The sequence below is a fragment of the Panthera onca genome, chromosome A3 (genome assembly GCF_046562875.1).
Source record: "Panthera onca isolate mPanOnc1 chromosome A3, mPanOnc1 haplotype 2, whole genome shotgun sequence".
In the NCBI taxonomy this organism is placed as follows: Eukaryota; Metazoa; Chordata; class Mammalia; order Carnivora; family Felidae; genus Panthera; species Panthera onca.
The window spans coordinates 117,513,688-117,529,956 of record NC_138341.1 but is presented as its reverse complement, the minus strand read 5'-3'; the positions used below and the strand labels follow the sequence as shown (position 1 = coordinate 117,529,956).

General features: G+C 48.3%; 1 protein-coding gene across 1 annotated transcript in view; it reads left to right on the top strand.

Annotated features, from left to right (window-relative positions):
• Positions 1–3,205: 3,205 nt before the first annotated feature.
• The window catches only part of SLA2 (Src like adaptor 2), a 23,898-nt gene continuing 10,834 nt past the window's right edge, over positions 3,206–16,269 (top strand). The window contains exons 1-5 of the mRNA XM_060617169.3: positions 3,206–3,862; positions 6,886–7,019; positions 11,300–11,399; positions 11,760–11,846; positions 13,910–14,013. Of these exons, the coding sequence (XP_060473152.3) occupies positions 6,929–7,019; positions 11,300–11,399; positions 11,760–11,846; positions 13,910–14,013 (382 nt within the window). The 5' untranslated portion in view covers positions 3,206–3,862; positions 6,886–6,928. The remainder of the gene's footprint in view (positions 3,863–6,885; positions 7,020–11,299; positions 11,400–11,759; positions 11,847–13,909; positions 14,014–16,269) is intronic.

Genomic DNA, 16,269 nt, shown 5'->3' with positions numbered 1-16,269 from the left:
CCTGATTGCTGGTGTTATTTCTCTCAAGCCACTCACTGGGGTTCAGGGTGGAACCAGGGTACTGTGTTTTGGGGCTTCATGCTGGGCTTTTTCACATACTGATCATTATCTCACCCAAGAAGAAATGAAGACTCCGGATAAATGATTTGCCCAAGGTCATAGCAGTAAGCCCATCTAGGAGTGAACTCCAGGCCCATCTGACACACTGCTATTCCCCTCAAACCAAAAATCATCAGAAGCCCGATTGTGTGGTTTATAATGAAGGAGGAAACGCTAAGGTCTTGGAAAGGCATTTCACATTTCAGCTCTGCCACCTTTGGGGGTTGCTGAGTCCCACCCTGATTTAGTAGTCTGCAACCACATGCCTGGGTTCCTCAAACAGACCAGCCTGCATTTCTCCAGAAATGGCTCTTTGTATCGACCAGTAACATTAGGAGGCCACCATCAGTTTCAAATGATCCAGGGGCTGCTGCTACCATATAGTAAGTACATCGAGGTTGCTGTGTCTATGGAAGATACTTGTAACATGACATGGACCCTGCTCATCCTGGGAAAGGAGATGAAGCAAATGCATGTGGACAGAGATACAGGGCACCGAGCTGAATTCCCGACAATACAGGACAACAGTTTTTGAGCTGGAGGTGGTCTGATGGTTGCAGTTCTTAAAACCCACATCACTCCGGCCTTCTTGCCACACCTGACGTGAATGGCTGCCTGCTTTCCCACCTTAGCCTTGTGACTGGAGTCAGGCTGCAACTGACTACACCTGATTGGTCCATACCATACTTCTTTCTCTTATCATTTTCATTTCCTTTCTCCCTGTTCAGTCCAGAAACACTTGGATGCCTGCTTTGTGAGAGTCAAGGAAATGGCCACTTAGATTACCCAAGATGATTATAAAAGCTCTTCCATGTAAATCATCTTACCCAGTTCTTACAGCACCCCTGCAAAGTGGTCAAGTCTGTTTCATAGACAAGGAATGGGTGAGGAGAATTAAGTGATTTGGCCGAGGTCACCTAGCCTGAAAATTTTTCTAGTTCTTCCAAAATCAATGCATTTTCATATTCAGCCTTTTTTTAAATAAGATTTTATTATATCACTTTCTGGCATTATCTTTTTTTTTTTTTTTTTAATGTTTATTTTTGAGAGAGAGAGAGAGAGCATGAGTGGAGGAGGGACAGAGAGGGGGACAGAAGATCCTAAGTGGGCTCCATGCTGACAGCAGAGAGCCCAATGCAGGGCTCGAACTCACAAATCGTGAGATCATGACCTGAGCCAAAGTTAGACACTTAGCTGACTGAGCCATCCAGGTGCCCCTCATATTCTGCCTTTTATTGAGCATCTGTCATAGGCTGGGGGCCTTTGCACCATCTATATGTTTCATAATATTGGTCTGGTGAGGTAAATGCTAGTCCTATTTTATGGATGAGAAACAGGCCCAGAGGTGCTATAAGTGGTCACAAAACTAATAAACAGCAGATCCGGGCTTTTAAACTAATTCTCAGGTGCCTCCTTTGATTTAACCTTGAGGCCAGTCTGTCAGATAAGAAGGTGGACGTCAGAGTTGTATGCAGACAAGAGCAGGAGGGTGGGCCTGTGCTCACTTCCCTCCCTGCCACAGGCCACATTCTTTGGCCATCACCCATTCTAATATTCTAATTAGAATGATCTTACACAGGATGTGCCTCCACTCTGGCTCCTTTCAGCTCTTTACACCAAGTGCCCGTGGAGTTAAATCTCAAACCAACCTTCCCTGGGAGAAAAAACCTGAGCTGGAATGTGTTCTTAGGCTGGCAGGGCCCTAGAAAAGACTATGGTCTGAGCTATAGTCAGGAGCTATTTCAGTGCCATTTTGTGTTAAAAAGCGATGTCTCCAGGAATACTAAGCCCCCTAATGGAAAGGCAGCCATAGGTGTGGTTATTTAGACTTTAATGAGATGAGGATTTTATTTAAATTTTAATGAATGAGGTAACAAAGACAATTCTATCAAATTCCTTATCCTGGGGCGCCTGGGTGGCTCAGATGTTTGTCTGACTTCATTCAGCTCAGGTCATAATCTCATGGTTCTTTAGTTCAAGCCCTGCATCGGGCTGTTTCTGTGCAGGGTCTGCTTTGGATCCTGTCTCCTTCTTTCTGCCCTTCCCCCCCACCCCCCCCACCCCCCCCCACCCCCCCCCCCGCACATGCTCTCTCTCAAAAAAGATTTTTTGGGAATGCTGGTGCAGCCACTCTGGAAAACAGTATGGAGGTTCTTCAAAAAATAAAAATAGAACTACCCTACGACCCAGCAATTGCACTACTAGGCATTTATCCAAGGGATACAGGTGTGCTGTTTCGAAGGGGCATATGCACCCCAATGTTTATAGCAGCACTGTCAACAGTAGCCAAAGTATGGAAAGAACGCAAATGTCTATCGATGGATGAGTGGATAAAGAAGATGTGGTATATATGTACAATGGAGTATTACAGACTGAGGGTTACAGGACGGGTTGTGGGAGGGGGGATGGGCTAAATGGGTAAGGGGCACTAAGGAATCTACTCCTGAAATCATTGTTGTACTATATGCTAACTAATTTGGATGTAAATTTAAACCAAAAATAAAAAACAAAACAAGTTAAAAGATTTTTAAAATTCTTTATCCTAGCTGAGTGATTCTCAAGCTTGGGCTGTGTATTAGAACACCTGGAGGGCTTGTGGAAAGCAATTTGCTGGCCCCACCTATGGAGTTTCTGATTTAGCAGATCTGAGATGGGGCCCAAGAATTTTTATGTCTAACAAACTCCCAGATGATGCTGAGGCTGTTGGCCTGGGACCATACTTAGAGAACCACTGTCTTGGTCTTATTGCCCAAAGTGGTTCATGGACCAGCATTGTGGGGTATTGCCTGGGAGCTGTTAGCAGTACAGAATCTTAGGTCCCACCCCAGACCCACCAAACTAGAATCTGCTATTTAATAAGATCCCCAAAGGAGAGCCTGGGTGGCTCAGTCGGTTAAACTTCTGAGTTCAGCTCAAGTCATGATCTTCCTCTCTCTCTGCCCCTCCCCCAGTAGTGTATCTGCTCCCTCTCTCTCCTCTCCCTCCCTCTCAAAAATAAATATTTAACAAGATCCCCAAGGAATACCTATACACATTAAAGATTAGGACACATCACTCCAAGGCAGTGTTTCCCCCAAAGCCAGTCAAGGGAATCTCTTGGGAGTGTATAAAATTCAGATTCCTTGGCTTTCCTCTGGTGACTTGGACACAGAAGATGGGGGATCCCAGGAATCTGATACCAGCGAGAGACTCAGGTGATTATAATGGTCAGGTAAGCATGGGAAACTCCTCACTTACCTCATTCCATGTTCCTCAGGCAAGACCAAGCCACAAAGCCAGAGAAAAACCTCTCCCTCTAGGATGACAAGGCAGCTGCTTCTCCTTTAGAAACAGAAACTTGGGGAAGGTGGCTCCTTGATGGTCTGTGATGCCGTCAGAGGAAATGGGTGGTTGTGAGAACCACAGAGCCTGCAGATGTGAGCTGGGAGCCCCAAAGACCCTATGATAGAGCTCAAAGAGCCTCGAGCCTTCTTCCCTGGCCTAGCTGTGCTTGGGAGGGCTGCCCAGTTGGGGGTCTCTAAGGAGCATGAGTCTCCTTTCTCATCCCAGGTGTACAAATTGCTGAGCACTGCAGATGCAGAGCTACCCACAACGATACCAACAGCATCTCTCTGAAGACACTCCCAAGCTGAGAGGATTCTGGGTGCCCTAGGACTAAGGACTTTGGAAGATGTCCAGAAGGACCCTCCAAAGCCCTATCCTCTCCAGCCAAAGCATGCATCTAAGCTGAGCCCTGGCCCCAAGCTTTGATGACTGGAAACCAGTAAGTATGTTTGCTTGGTACGTAAGCTTGGTATGTTTGTAAGTATGTAAGTATGGTCTCAGGACTATGAGGAAGGATGGTCCCCCCAGAGGCTGGGAGTGAGCTTTACAGTGGGGGAAGGAGTTCCAGGAAAAGAAGTGGTTCTGTTGAGGATGTAAGGGGGTGGTTTTGAGGGTCCCCAAAGGAACCCAGGCCTTTGGCCTCCCCTGCCCCCAAAGCATTACATTATTTCCTCCAGCTTGTCTTCATGTCTCTTCTGGTCCCATCTCAGTCACCAATTTGCTGTATGATTTTGGGCCCCCCTCTGGCTACAGCCTTTCAACGTCAGTGAATGAGAGGAGTCTGGATTATAATCTTTGAAGGCTATAAAGTCTACAATTCCTCTCAAAAGGGTGATACTTCTCAGCTGAGAGAGAGAGAGGTCTCCCTTTAGCTTAATCAAATTCATCACTCTTAACCTCTGCCGCTGAGAAATTATCTCCAGAAGCACAAAAACAAAGATGTGGATTATAGACCCAGGCTCTGCACTAACCAGCTACATGAGAGTGAACATGAGGTTGTTCTCTCTGAGCCCTGATCACCCTGATCACTGTACGTGAATGGGTTTCAAAGCTGCCGACCTCTCAAATGATCAAGTGAGAAGATCAAAAAACAACTGTAGGCAGTGTGCTGATCTCAGCAGCCTTTACTGTTTTCCTTCCACCCACTGGCCTGGGCCCCCTAGAAAGTGCCTCGCACATAGTTAATTTTTCAAAGACTTGTGCAATTAATAATTAGATTCTCTCTAAAGTTTTGGCCAACATCTCCTCCTCCTAGGCCTGCACACCCCGTGGTCTTCATTTGCCCGGAGGAAGTGCCCTGGCCCTGACCAGGCCAGGTGAAGGGAGCTGGCAGAGGTCTGGGGAGCTTCCAGCCTCACTGTGGCTCTCCTACCTCTCTTGGGTCCATCCGCCAGCTCCACTTGCTGCAGAAAGAAGTCTCTGGGTTTAGTAAAGTTGGTGACTATGGTGACTTTGTCTTGTTGAAGGAGGGAAAAGGAAACTAACCTTTACTGAGCACTCTATACCAGGCTCCCCGACTTCTCCCCACAACCTAGTTGGTACTATAGTTGGTACTATCCTTGATTCAAAGATGAGACAGAGGTTATGTGCTTTGCCCAAGGTCACAAATGGAACCTGGTTGGTCTGAATTAATCACTCATGCTACCCAGGAAAGATTTCTCTCTGAGATTTTTCTGGACTTGTGTCTGCACAGTTAAGCATAGAGCTTGTATCTGATACCCAAGGGGAAAGGAAAGGCTGGTGAGCAACAAGAATGTTCAAACCCATGAATGTTCAAAGCTTCAGGATCCCAAAGTCTGAGCAGGAAGTAGGTGCTGGAAGCCATTTCCTGAAGATGGGCCTATTTTCTATTAAAAAGCTCCATCCTCATGAGTACTGAACTCTCCATGATGATGACAGAAACCCATACTTAACCAGGCATGGTGAAGGGTTCAAAGGCAAGGCCAGTGCTATGTCACTGTGCCATTCTGTGATCTCCTCCAGAGAACCAAACTGGTATAATTATTCCTTGTCTCTACTGAAAAGGATGGAACCATCTGAAAGAATGAAACTACCTCCCTGAATTACTTTAATAAAGTTTTTGAAAAAATTAGCATTACCCTAGAAACCTGGGAATTAAAATGATTCTAGGGACGCCTGGGTGACTCAATCGGTTAAGTGTCCGACTTTGGCTCAGGTCATGATCTCACGGTTCATGAGTTTGAGCCTTGCGTTGGGCTCTGTGCTAACAGCCTGGAGCCTGCTTAGGATTCTGTGTCTCTTCTCTCTCTCTGCCCCTCCTCCACTTGTGCACTGTCTCTCTCTCTCTCTCTCTCTCTCAAAAATAAACATTAAAAAAAATTATTCTAAGGATAAGACACTTGTCCAAAGAGCTAATAATCACTTTGGTCCATTTAGCTAATGTGTGTTGAGTGCCTTTTATGGGCCAAATGTCTCATGAAATGTTGAGGAAATAGGCAAAAAGAGATCTTTGTACTCATTGAGCCATAGAATAATGGCAAATTAAACAAGTAAACACTCTAATAAATGAATAATTAAAACTTGGGAAGGGGGCACCTGGCTGCCTCAGTCAGTGGAGCATGCAACTCTTGATCTTGGGATTGTAAGTTTGAGCCCCACATTGGGTGTGGAGATTACTTAAAAAATAAAATCTTAAAACAACAATAAACAACAACTTGAGGAGGAGCACAACAGGGAGTCGACAGAGAGAGTGGCCTCTGGTGAAGTGACATTCAGGACACAATAAACGAAACGTGGGCCCTGGCCAAGCTTTTCTCATGCCTTATCTCTTGGACCCAGATGTTGGGTATTGTTATCCCCATTTTTCAGATGGAGGCAAAAAGCAGGGAAGTGGCTCAACAGCCAATCCCTCCAAAGCCTTATAAGTCATTGCTAATGGCATGCAGTCTCCTAGTCATCTTACTTTGCCCTGTGCAAAACAGTGACACTGAGCACTAATAACTGCTCAGTGTCACCGTAGCTTGTTGTGACATGAGTTCCCAAGCCTCCTTGGATCCCCACCCTTGCCCACCTCTAACCCTAGCCATGGGTCCTGTCATTGTGCCCTGCCACCCAGTGGCAGAATGTGATCCCACATCAGGAAATAGTTCAGAGTAGGCCTGTCATAGGAATAATTGCTGAGGGCTGGGGGATTCAGGGAAATCTTGCCAGGGAAGGGTGGGATCCAGACAGGCCCCAAGAGGGAAAAGGACATTCCAACCAGTGGGCCACATAGGCAAAAGCCCAGAAAAAAAAAGAGTAGAGTATGGCTGCAGTGTAGAAAAGGTAGGCCTGCCAGAGAAAATGGTCTAGTTGCAGAGAGCCTCCTGAGTCTGGTGGAGGGGCTGGAGTCTGGTCCTGCTGGGAGGGGCATCATTCCCTTTTGCCAGCAGGGCTGAACTGGGAAGGGAAAGGGTGTCTGGGTATCCGGGGCCTCTGTGTCCATCACAGTATCTCTTTCAGATTTCCCTTGACCCTGTGCTTCTGAGTGGTCTGCTGAGGAACGATGGGAGGACAGCCCAGCAGAGGGAAAACCCAGCCAAGCCCAAGCTCAAGCCCCTCTGTCCAAGGCCCAGGCCCTGTGCCCACGCAAGCAGGTAGGCTGTGGGCCCTTCCCACACACGGTAAGGTTGCACAGCCCCAGACACCACTGCCTCTGTGGGCTTTCCTGACCAGCCACTCCAGCATGGCTTCAGGTGTCAGTGAGTGCCTGCTGTATACCAGGCCCTTCTTTGTGAACCGTACAGGCAGTGTCCCTGCTCTGGGGAAGCTTACATTTCAGCAGTCAGAACATTAAACAACTAGATAAACTAGAAAATGTGAGTAACAGGTGCTAACCAAGAGGGCGTATTAGTCCCCTAGGTGTCTCCCAAGGCTTCCCTACTCCTCAACCAGTTTATTAGGAAATTGAGCTGCTAATTCCAAGACCAAATCTAAAACCAGCTCCACTTCTGTAGCTCTCCAAAGCTGTACTTTCCGGTATAATAGCCCCTAGCCATTTGCAGCTATTTAAATTCAAAGTAAGATTAATTAAAATGAAATTAAATATGTGGCTCCTCAGTCACATCAGCCACATTTCAAGTGCTCAGTTGCCATATGTAGCTAGTGTTTACCTATTGGACACCACAGTTTTATAACACTTCCATCATCACAGAAAGTTCTATTGGACATTATTGCTGCAAAGTGTCTCCTCTTAGCCTGTACAATATTTGGAACAAAATTAAAGACATGATAATTGGAAGAAACTGGGACATATAATGCATACGCTGAACCTACAACTATGATTTTTAAGATAGTCCTGACTGAAAATGCCCATTTTTAGGACAATCAAAATATCCTAGAAATTCTAATATTTTGGTATCAAAACTATAGCCCCAGTTTGTTTCTTGTTCCCCCAAACAACCCACAAATAGTTTCTCGAATCACATCCTGATTTGGGGTTTTGATGGTGTATTCATCAGGGTTCTCCAGAGAAACAGAACCAATAGGGTTTGTGTATGTGGGTGTGTGTGTGTGTGTGGACACAGAATTTATTTTAAGAAATTGGTTCACGCAATTGTGGGGGCTGGCAAGTCTGAATTCTGCCAGATAGACTGACAGGCTAGAGGCCCAGGGAAGAGTTAAGATTGCAGTCAAGTCTGGGGCAGAATTCCCTCTTGCTTTAAGAACCTCAGTCTTTTTGTTTTAAGATCTTTAACTGACTGGATGAGGACCACCCACATTATGGAGAGTAATCTACTTTATTCAAAGTCCATTGATTTAAATTGTTATCTCAGGGCACCTGGGTGGATCATTTGGTTAAGCATCTGACTCTTGATTTTGGCTCAGGTCATGATCCCAGAGTCATGGGATTGAGCTCTACATTGGACTCCAGGCTCTGTACTGAGCATGGAACCTGCTTAAGATTCTCTCTCTCTCACTCTGCCTCTCTCCCCGACTCAGAAACATTCTCTTGCTCTCTCAAAACAAACAAACAAACAAACAAACAAATTGTTATCTTCACAGCAACATCTAGACTTCTAGACTGGTGTTTGACCAAATATCAGGGTACTGTGGGCCAGCCACATTGACACATAAAATTAACCATCACAGATAACAAATTACTCTAAACCAAGCAGCACTTTTAGGAGGACTGACATGGGCACACACTTAAACAGAACTAGGAGACTACGGAGCCAAATACCTGGATGTCTGGGCAGAAGCTATCCCCAATCTGAAAATTCCCCTGCAATAGCTGAGGCCTCTTTCCCCTCCTCAGCCCTGCCCCTGATATCCTCATCTTCCTAATGCCAGCCTCCCACAGGCATTAATGCCCTGGGCTCTGTAGTTCTGTTGGGGAGGCAGCTGCCTCTTTGTAGCCACTCAGTCTGCACAAAGAGCCTGGGGCCCACCAGACTGAGCAGGAAGAGACCTGGAAACCACACAGACCTCCCCCTCATTTCCTCTGAATCTAGCCACAGGCCACGGCCCCAGTGCTGCTCTGAGTCATGGCCAGGCTGCTGAGGGGGCTGACCTCCGGCAGGTGCTCTGGGGGTTCTCCCTGCCTGTGAGACCTGAGGGGAACTGTGTTCCTCTCTCTGACAGGGTCTCCAGGGGGAAGGGTGGGCCTCTATCTTGGTAGGTCAACCCCTGGTCCCAGCAAGAGGACAGATTTGGGGCAGCCCCTTCCATGAGTCATTTGTCCATCAGTCTTGCATCTGTTCAGAATCTACCAAGGCTCTACCACATGCCAGGCCTTGTGCCAGGGCCAAGGGACATAGAATGGACAAGATAGGCACAGCCCCTGCCTTCAGAGACAGTCAAGTCCCAGAGACAGGAGCTAAACCAATAGTCAGTTGCAGTTGTTATATTTTGGTGACAGTGTGTTTTAAGGGGTTCTTATTGAAAGTGTGTGCTGAGGGACTCATCACAAAGACTTCACCAAGAAGGGACATTTTATCCAGGGAGTGAAGGATGAAGGCGAGTTGTCCAGGAGGATGGTCAGTGAGTGGGACAGCAAGCATACGCAGCTCAGTAACAAGTAGGGGTGCAATTCCAGGGCTTCCAGGAGGCAAAGGGGTCCTTCCAGGCCATCCTTGTTGAAGGATGCCCTCCACAAGACTTGCTTGCATTGTTTATCTGGGCATCAGGCATTTTCAGGCATCAGGCATTTCCCTGCACCATGTGATGGCCAGGCCCTGTGCTATATAGACAGCTCTGAGGAGCTCCATTCTGTGGTCACCATGTGGATCGGCACATGTGTCTGGGAGGACATGTAGGAACCAGGTCCCTTTCTGGGAATGCCGTGTCATTCTTCCCATGTCCACCTGGAGCATAGGCCCTTATATCACACAGTGTCCAAATCTGGGTCTGCCCCACCCATCCCCTGGGTCCTTGTCTGTTCATCTGCTCTCCCTTCCCCATCTCCTGGGGCATCTGTCTAGAAGGCTTCATAGAGCCTGCTGAGGCCTTGGATCCTTCAGGAGCATCTATGAGACAGATAAACTTTTCTTGCTGACCTTGATTGCTTTTCATAGATTGATGCACTGATGTGCTAACAAGTCTGTCTCTCTTTTCCCTTTGTTTCAGAGACCCCTGATGAACTGGGATAAGGAGGAAGGAGAGGGAGGGACACTGGATGTGGGTGAAGTGGCTCTCAGCAGCCTGTGGAGGGCAGGGTTTTCAGGATGAGAAGGCCCAGACAGATATCAGGAGGTCTAGTTAGAATGGGCAGGCTGATCCCTGAGGTGGACGAAGGATGAACATCCTGTGCTGAGGGAGCTGCTTGCCACCTACCGTCCAACCTCAACATTGGGCCTCATGACCACTGGTCTTTGGGACCAGTCCTGGTGTGATGGGGCAGGGGTAAGGGGAGGCTTAGCATCCTCTGGCTCCATGGCTTCCTCTCTGAATGTCAGTGTCCCAGAGGATCTGGACTTTTTTGGTTAGGTGCTACAGCTGTCCAGCCAAGTCCCCCCAACTTGGACCCATGAGTAAGCCACAATGGTCACCCAACCCAACAGTGCCCCATGGGAAGAGGGACAGGGAATGCCATAGAAGCTACTCCTGGCACAGTACCCTACCTCATCTCAGTTGTCTTGCTGAGCAGTGGGGCTGACCAGAGAGGACTACCCTGGGGCTTGTGAGGGCTGAGGTGATGCGTGCAGCACCCAGTCAGATCCTGACACTCAGCAGCCACTCAGTAAGGGATGGCAGGCATGTGGCCAGGATGCTTGCTTGACTGGGCCACATACACTTGCTGAGTGTTTACTCTGGGCCAGGCCTGGTATAGTGGGCCCCTGGGACCCCAAGTTTTCTCAGCAGCACAGACCTACACCTGTCATTTTGGACAAAGACCATGGGAGAGCCATGCTCCCCACATGCATGGCATTGTGGAGTTACAAAGCCTGTCCACATCTGTGATTTCATTGGCTCCTCCAGGAGCCCTCCTCCTCCTGTGCTCACCCTGGACTTCAGCCCTCAAAGTTAGTCCATCCAGTGCCCATGTCATTAGAACTTGTAGAAACTGACCTCAGAGATCTGTGCTGATAACCTGATTAGAGCTGTAGTTTTTAAGTTTGCTGAGCAGGGGAATCCTTTTATAAAAATCTTCTTGAAGATCTCCATATAAAAGAGGATTATAGCCAGGGGCCCCACTCCTCTTGACACACTAACCTATTGCCTGAGGTGACTCCAAAAGATGTCTGGGCACTCCTAGGGCTCTGCAGAGGCCCACTGAAAAAGCTTCAGATTCCAGGGTGACCCTCTTGGAATCCCAGCAGGCATGATCCCCAGGGTGCCCATGAGGGAGTTGATTGTGGAAGCCTGGACTCCACTAGACTTCACATGTGGAGGGAGGACTAGCCGAAAAGGTGACCATCTCTGTCCCTCTATGCAGAGAGAAACAGGGCCACAGCTGTGGCCCTGAGCAGTTTCCCGGTAGGCGAGCACACAGAGCTGTCGCTGAGACTGGGGGAGCCGTTGACCATCATCTCTGAGTAAGTCCTCCTGCGGGGAAGGATGGGGTGCTCTGCTTTCTCTCCCTGACACCTGAAGATACACTATTGGGAGAAGGGGCCCTTCCCTCCAGAAGAAAAGAGCATGGCCTTTGGTGCTGAGCTCACATATGGCCCTAATGATTTCAGGAAGCTTGACACACCTGCAGGAAGAAACAGTAGGTGGGCAGGGCCTTGCAGGGGGCCCTGAATCCTGCCATCTATTGCCCTGGAGGTACCAGCACTGGGTGGTACAAGAAAACCTGGGAATCACAGGTGGGATAGGTGGCCAGCCACAGGAGCCAGCCTGGTGGGTCCTCATGAATCCTAAATGAGCAGTTCCCCTCTCCTTTCTCTCTCCAGAGATGGAGACTGGTTGACGGTGGTGTCAGAAGTTTCAGGCACAGAATATAACATCCCCAGCATCCACGTGGCCAAAATCTCCCATGGGTGAGTTCACACCCCAGGCCCCGACTTAAGGGAACTTCCTGCTTTCTCTTCCCACAAGCATATCCTTTATGGCCAGTCCTATGCTGAGCAAAACTGGGGAGAGGGGAGAATCAGGCCTGGGCCCTGCCCTCAAGAAGAGTGAACAGCTAGCCCTCTCAGGTCAGCCTGTGAGACTTGGGAGCCCGGAGGAGGGGGCTCAGAAAGGCCCCATAGAGATGTCTTCTGGGCTTTGGAGGGTGGCCAGGAGTTCAGTGAAGGTGAATGCCGAAAGGGAGTAGCCTTGAATATGTGTCCTAAATGTCCTGAGGCAAGAAAATGGAGGGGTGGTGCCCCACAACTTAACAAGCCTGTCTAAGAGGTGCCTCGAGGGAAGGCAGGACATGGGGGATGCAGGGTCTCTTACAAAGTGTGGGCCACTGCTCTCCCAGAGTGAGTGACAAAAGAAACTGACTCCAGAGCAAATTCTGTGTCGTGAGAGAGAAAGGAAGTGAACTGCCTTTTGGTGGGATCTACCTGCATAACATGGAGTCACACAAGTACACTGTGTGTGACAGCCACTCTTCTGAGAGAAAGTACAGCTCTGGCACTGGATGGCCTTCCTTTTCTGAGGCTCATGGGGCTATCTGGCTCTGATGAGAGTAGTGCAGGGATCCTGAGACCTGTGGACATCTTGTAGAATAAACTCACACAGAGGTTGTCGGCATCCAGGTGAAACCCGTCTTGCCCACGTTTTTCCTAATAGCCTGGCCCTGCTGGCAAGAGATTTTGCATCTCCAGTGTGGTACTGAAGTTTCAGCCAAGGAAACACTGACCACCTCCCAGAGTCCCCTTCCCTTGCCTTTCCATCTACTTTCCAGTGTTTGTAAGTCACATGAATGGCTTGTTTTATTTACTATAAAACTAGGCTAAGTTTGTTGCTGGCACCAAGCAAGTCATGGCTTCTCTGATTTATTTACTTGGAATTGACTCAACTCTGACTTTGGCTTTGACTGTGGAATTTCACACGATGACAGGGAGGCAGCCATTTCCATTGAGTTGGCTTCTGTAGGTTTTCCCAGGGACCATAGGGCATGGCTCTGGGGACATTAGAAGGCTGATGGACTAGTAAGCCAAAAAAAATTCCTGCAAGACCACCAAACTTTCCACTGTGGTTAAGTCCTTCATGAACATATAGGTGAAGGATTAAGTGAAAGGAGAAAGGAAAACAGAGGACCAGAGTAATCAACAATCCAGCAGTGAAAGAGGCACCGAGGAATAGGTTATGAAGATCTGTGCTTTGGGAGGCACATATGATGATTGATAGGCTGCATGATTTTTCCCAAGATTTTAGAATGTCTTGAACATTCTAGTTCCAGCATTTCTACCCACAATAAAGCTCCAGTGGGAGTTAGATTTCACTGATAATGAATACATGTTCACTCACATGCCTTTTTGAATACAAAGTTAAACTTTAAAACATTCAAATAAAATACTTACTAAAATTAAAAACAAGGGGTGCCTGGGTGGCTCAGTCGGTTAAGTGTCCGACTTCGGCTCGGGTCGTGATCTCAACGTCCGTGAGTTCGAGCCCCGCGTCGGGCTCTGTGCTGACAGCTCAGAGCCTGGAGCCTGTGTCAGATTCTGTGTCTCCCTCTCTCTCTCTGACCCTCCCCCGTTCATGCTCTGTCTCTCTCTGTCTCAAAAATAAATAAACGTTAAAAAAGAAATTAAAAAAAAAACACAACAAAATAAAACTGGCAATTATTAGAAAGGTAAAGGCTTGGAAAGGTGAGTGGCTAGCATAGGGGTACTGGAGGAGCTGGGCAGTGATAGGAGAGAGTCTGTGATCACCTCACCTGCCCCTAGCCCCAACAACTTGGAAATGAGGTCTCCAGGTAGAAAAACCTGGGACTGACCCCATGAGGTTATCCTCTGAGGCATCTGGAGCCAGGACTAAGGCAAAGCTGGGGAGCCCTTGGAGACCATGTACAGTTGGAACTCTGAGGTCCAGAGATGGAGGAGGGGTGGAGTAGAGTCTTGGCCCATCCCCACTCCAGGGTGACTTCTCTCTGTCCCTCCCCCAGGTGGCTGTATGAGGGCCTGAGCCGGGAGAAAGCTGAGGAACTGCTGTTGCTGCCTGGAAACCCCGGAGGGGCCTTCCTCATCCGGGAGAGCCAAACCAGGAGAGGTGGGTAAGCTCAGTCCTGGCTTGTCCTTTGAATGCTGAGAGTCAAGTGTGAGGTGACTTGGGGATAGAAGTAGAAGGCTGGATATGAAGGGCTATATGGTACCTGGCTTTGGAGTTGGGCAGTCTGGCTGACTGACACCAGGTTGCTGCCACAAGAGCCCATTTATAAAAGTGGGTGTGAATGGTCCACAGTGGGGATCCGGGCTCAACCTACACTTTGGCAACTGGGTCTTGTAATAGAGTACAGTCACATGATTTCCCTGCCCTGACCAACAATGATTCCTTCCTCCCCAAAACACAACACAATTCTGATCTCTTGGCAAAAAGTTGTCAAGTTCACAAGGTCTCTGTACTTTGGTTCACCATCAATCAGAACTAGAAAACTCATTGGAAGTCAGCTCTTGGGGCTCCTGGGTGGCTCAGTCAGTTAAGTGTCCGACTTCGGCTCAGGTCATGATCTCACAGCTTGTGAGTTTGAGCCCCACATCAGGTTCTGTGCTGGTAGTGCAGAACCTGGAGCCCACTTCGAGTTCTGTGTCTCCCTCTCTCTCTGTCCCTCCCCTGTCCCTGCTCACCTTCTGTCTGTCTCTCTCAACAATAAATAAACATTAAAAAAAATAAAAAGAAGTCAGCTCTTGATCTTCTTCTTTCTGCCGTATAGATGGGGAAGATGAGGAAACAGAGGCCCAAAGAGGGGTAGGGACATGTCACATTGCACATTCATATGGGACTTCTCCCATTTCAGGTTCAGGACCTTTGCAAACAATACACAAAGTTGATAGAGTCTGTCTCTGATGCCCTGCCTCCCTCTGAGGTGCTGTCCTGAGACCCTTACAGTGAGGGCAGAGAGGGATGTTGAAAGAGTGGCTGTGCTGACGTTTATGTTAGACCTTTTTGTGCCTTCAAACTACCCTGTGGGGGATTGTATTTCCACTGTCCCCATTTTATAGATGAGGAAAGTGAAGCTTAGAGAGGAGAAATGATCTGCCTGGAGAGACATGACTAAGTGTGAAGCTGGGATTCAAACTCAGCTGAGGTCCGTCTCACTTCAGACTCCCAAGAAAGGTCCATGTGTCACAATAATGGCAAAACTGCAAGTGCAGTGGAAGCCTAGGGAGGAGATACTTGGGAGCGAGGACAGGCCTCCTGTGCTTGCCCTAATTTGAACCAACCATGATGGGTTGTCAGGGTCCTTTGCTCCCATCTCCTTCCTGAGGCCCCCTTCAGCACATCTTTGCCTCCCTTCTCCTTCCTTCAGAAGCTCGTTAGATTGACTTCTCCCCAGCCCCTCTGATACTTTCCAGGCAGCATCAGCAACCCACCCTCACACCCAAAGGCTGGCTGAGACTGGGGCTGGCCTGAGTGCAGCAGCTGCAAACAGGAAACCACAGCAGTGGGGCTAACTGGGACAAGGGTGCTGCAAACCAGGCCCCGGTGATCTCGAGAAGCCACAGGAAGTGTTCCATGTTCAGCTGCCCCATCCCCACCCCTTCTCTGGCCAGGTTTAGCCACAACCACATGGTGACCAGAACTTACTGCCCCTTTCCTAAGAAAGCAAATATGCAGGAGGAATTGGCTGGGAAATAAAGGAGAAAGCAGATAAGGATCCATAACGATCTTTCAAGATCCATAAACATCCACATGATTACTGAGATGAAGGTTAGATTTGACTCTGAGCTTTCCCATAGCCAATCCCAAAAGGAGGTAGATCAGAATACAGCTCTCATTATCAAAAAAGGAAGAGCTTTGTCAGTTCTGCAGAAAAGGCAATGGTTTCCCCAGTACTAATTTCTAATCTGTCATCTGAGGCTTCCTTTAGGGCAGTGTTTGTCAAGCTGCAGATTGAAACCCTTTTGTGGGCCAAGAAATTAGTTTAATTCAGTGGTTTTAGAGCAGTGGGTCTGAAATCTGAGTGGCCATCAGAATCACCTAGAGGACTTAAAACAAAGAACTGGCCAAACACCCAGATTTTTGTTTGGTGGGTCTAGGGCAGAACCTGATAATTTGCCTTTCCAACAAGTTTGCAGGTAATGCTGTTGCTGCTGCTCTGGGGACCACACTTTAAGAACCATTGATTTAGGGGCACCTGGTTGGCTCAGTCGGTAGAGCATGTGACTCTTGATCTCTCAGGGTCATGAGTTTGAGCCCTATGGTGGGCATTGAGAGAGAAAGAGAGAGAGTGTGTGAGTGTGTGCACACTCGAGTTAAGGGAAGGGGCAGAGAAAAAGGGGGAGAGAGAGAATCCCAAGCAGGCCT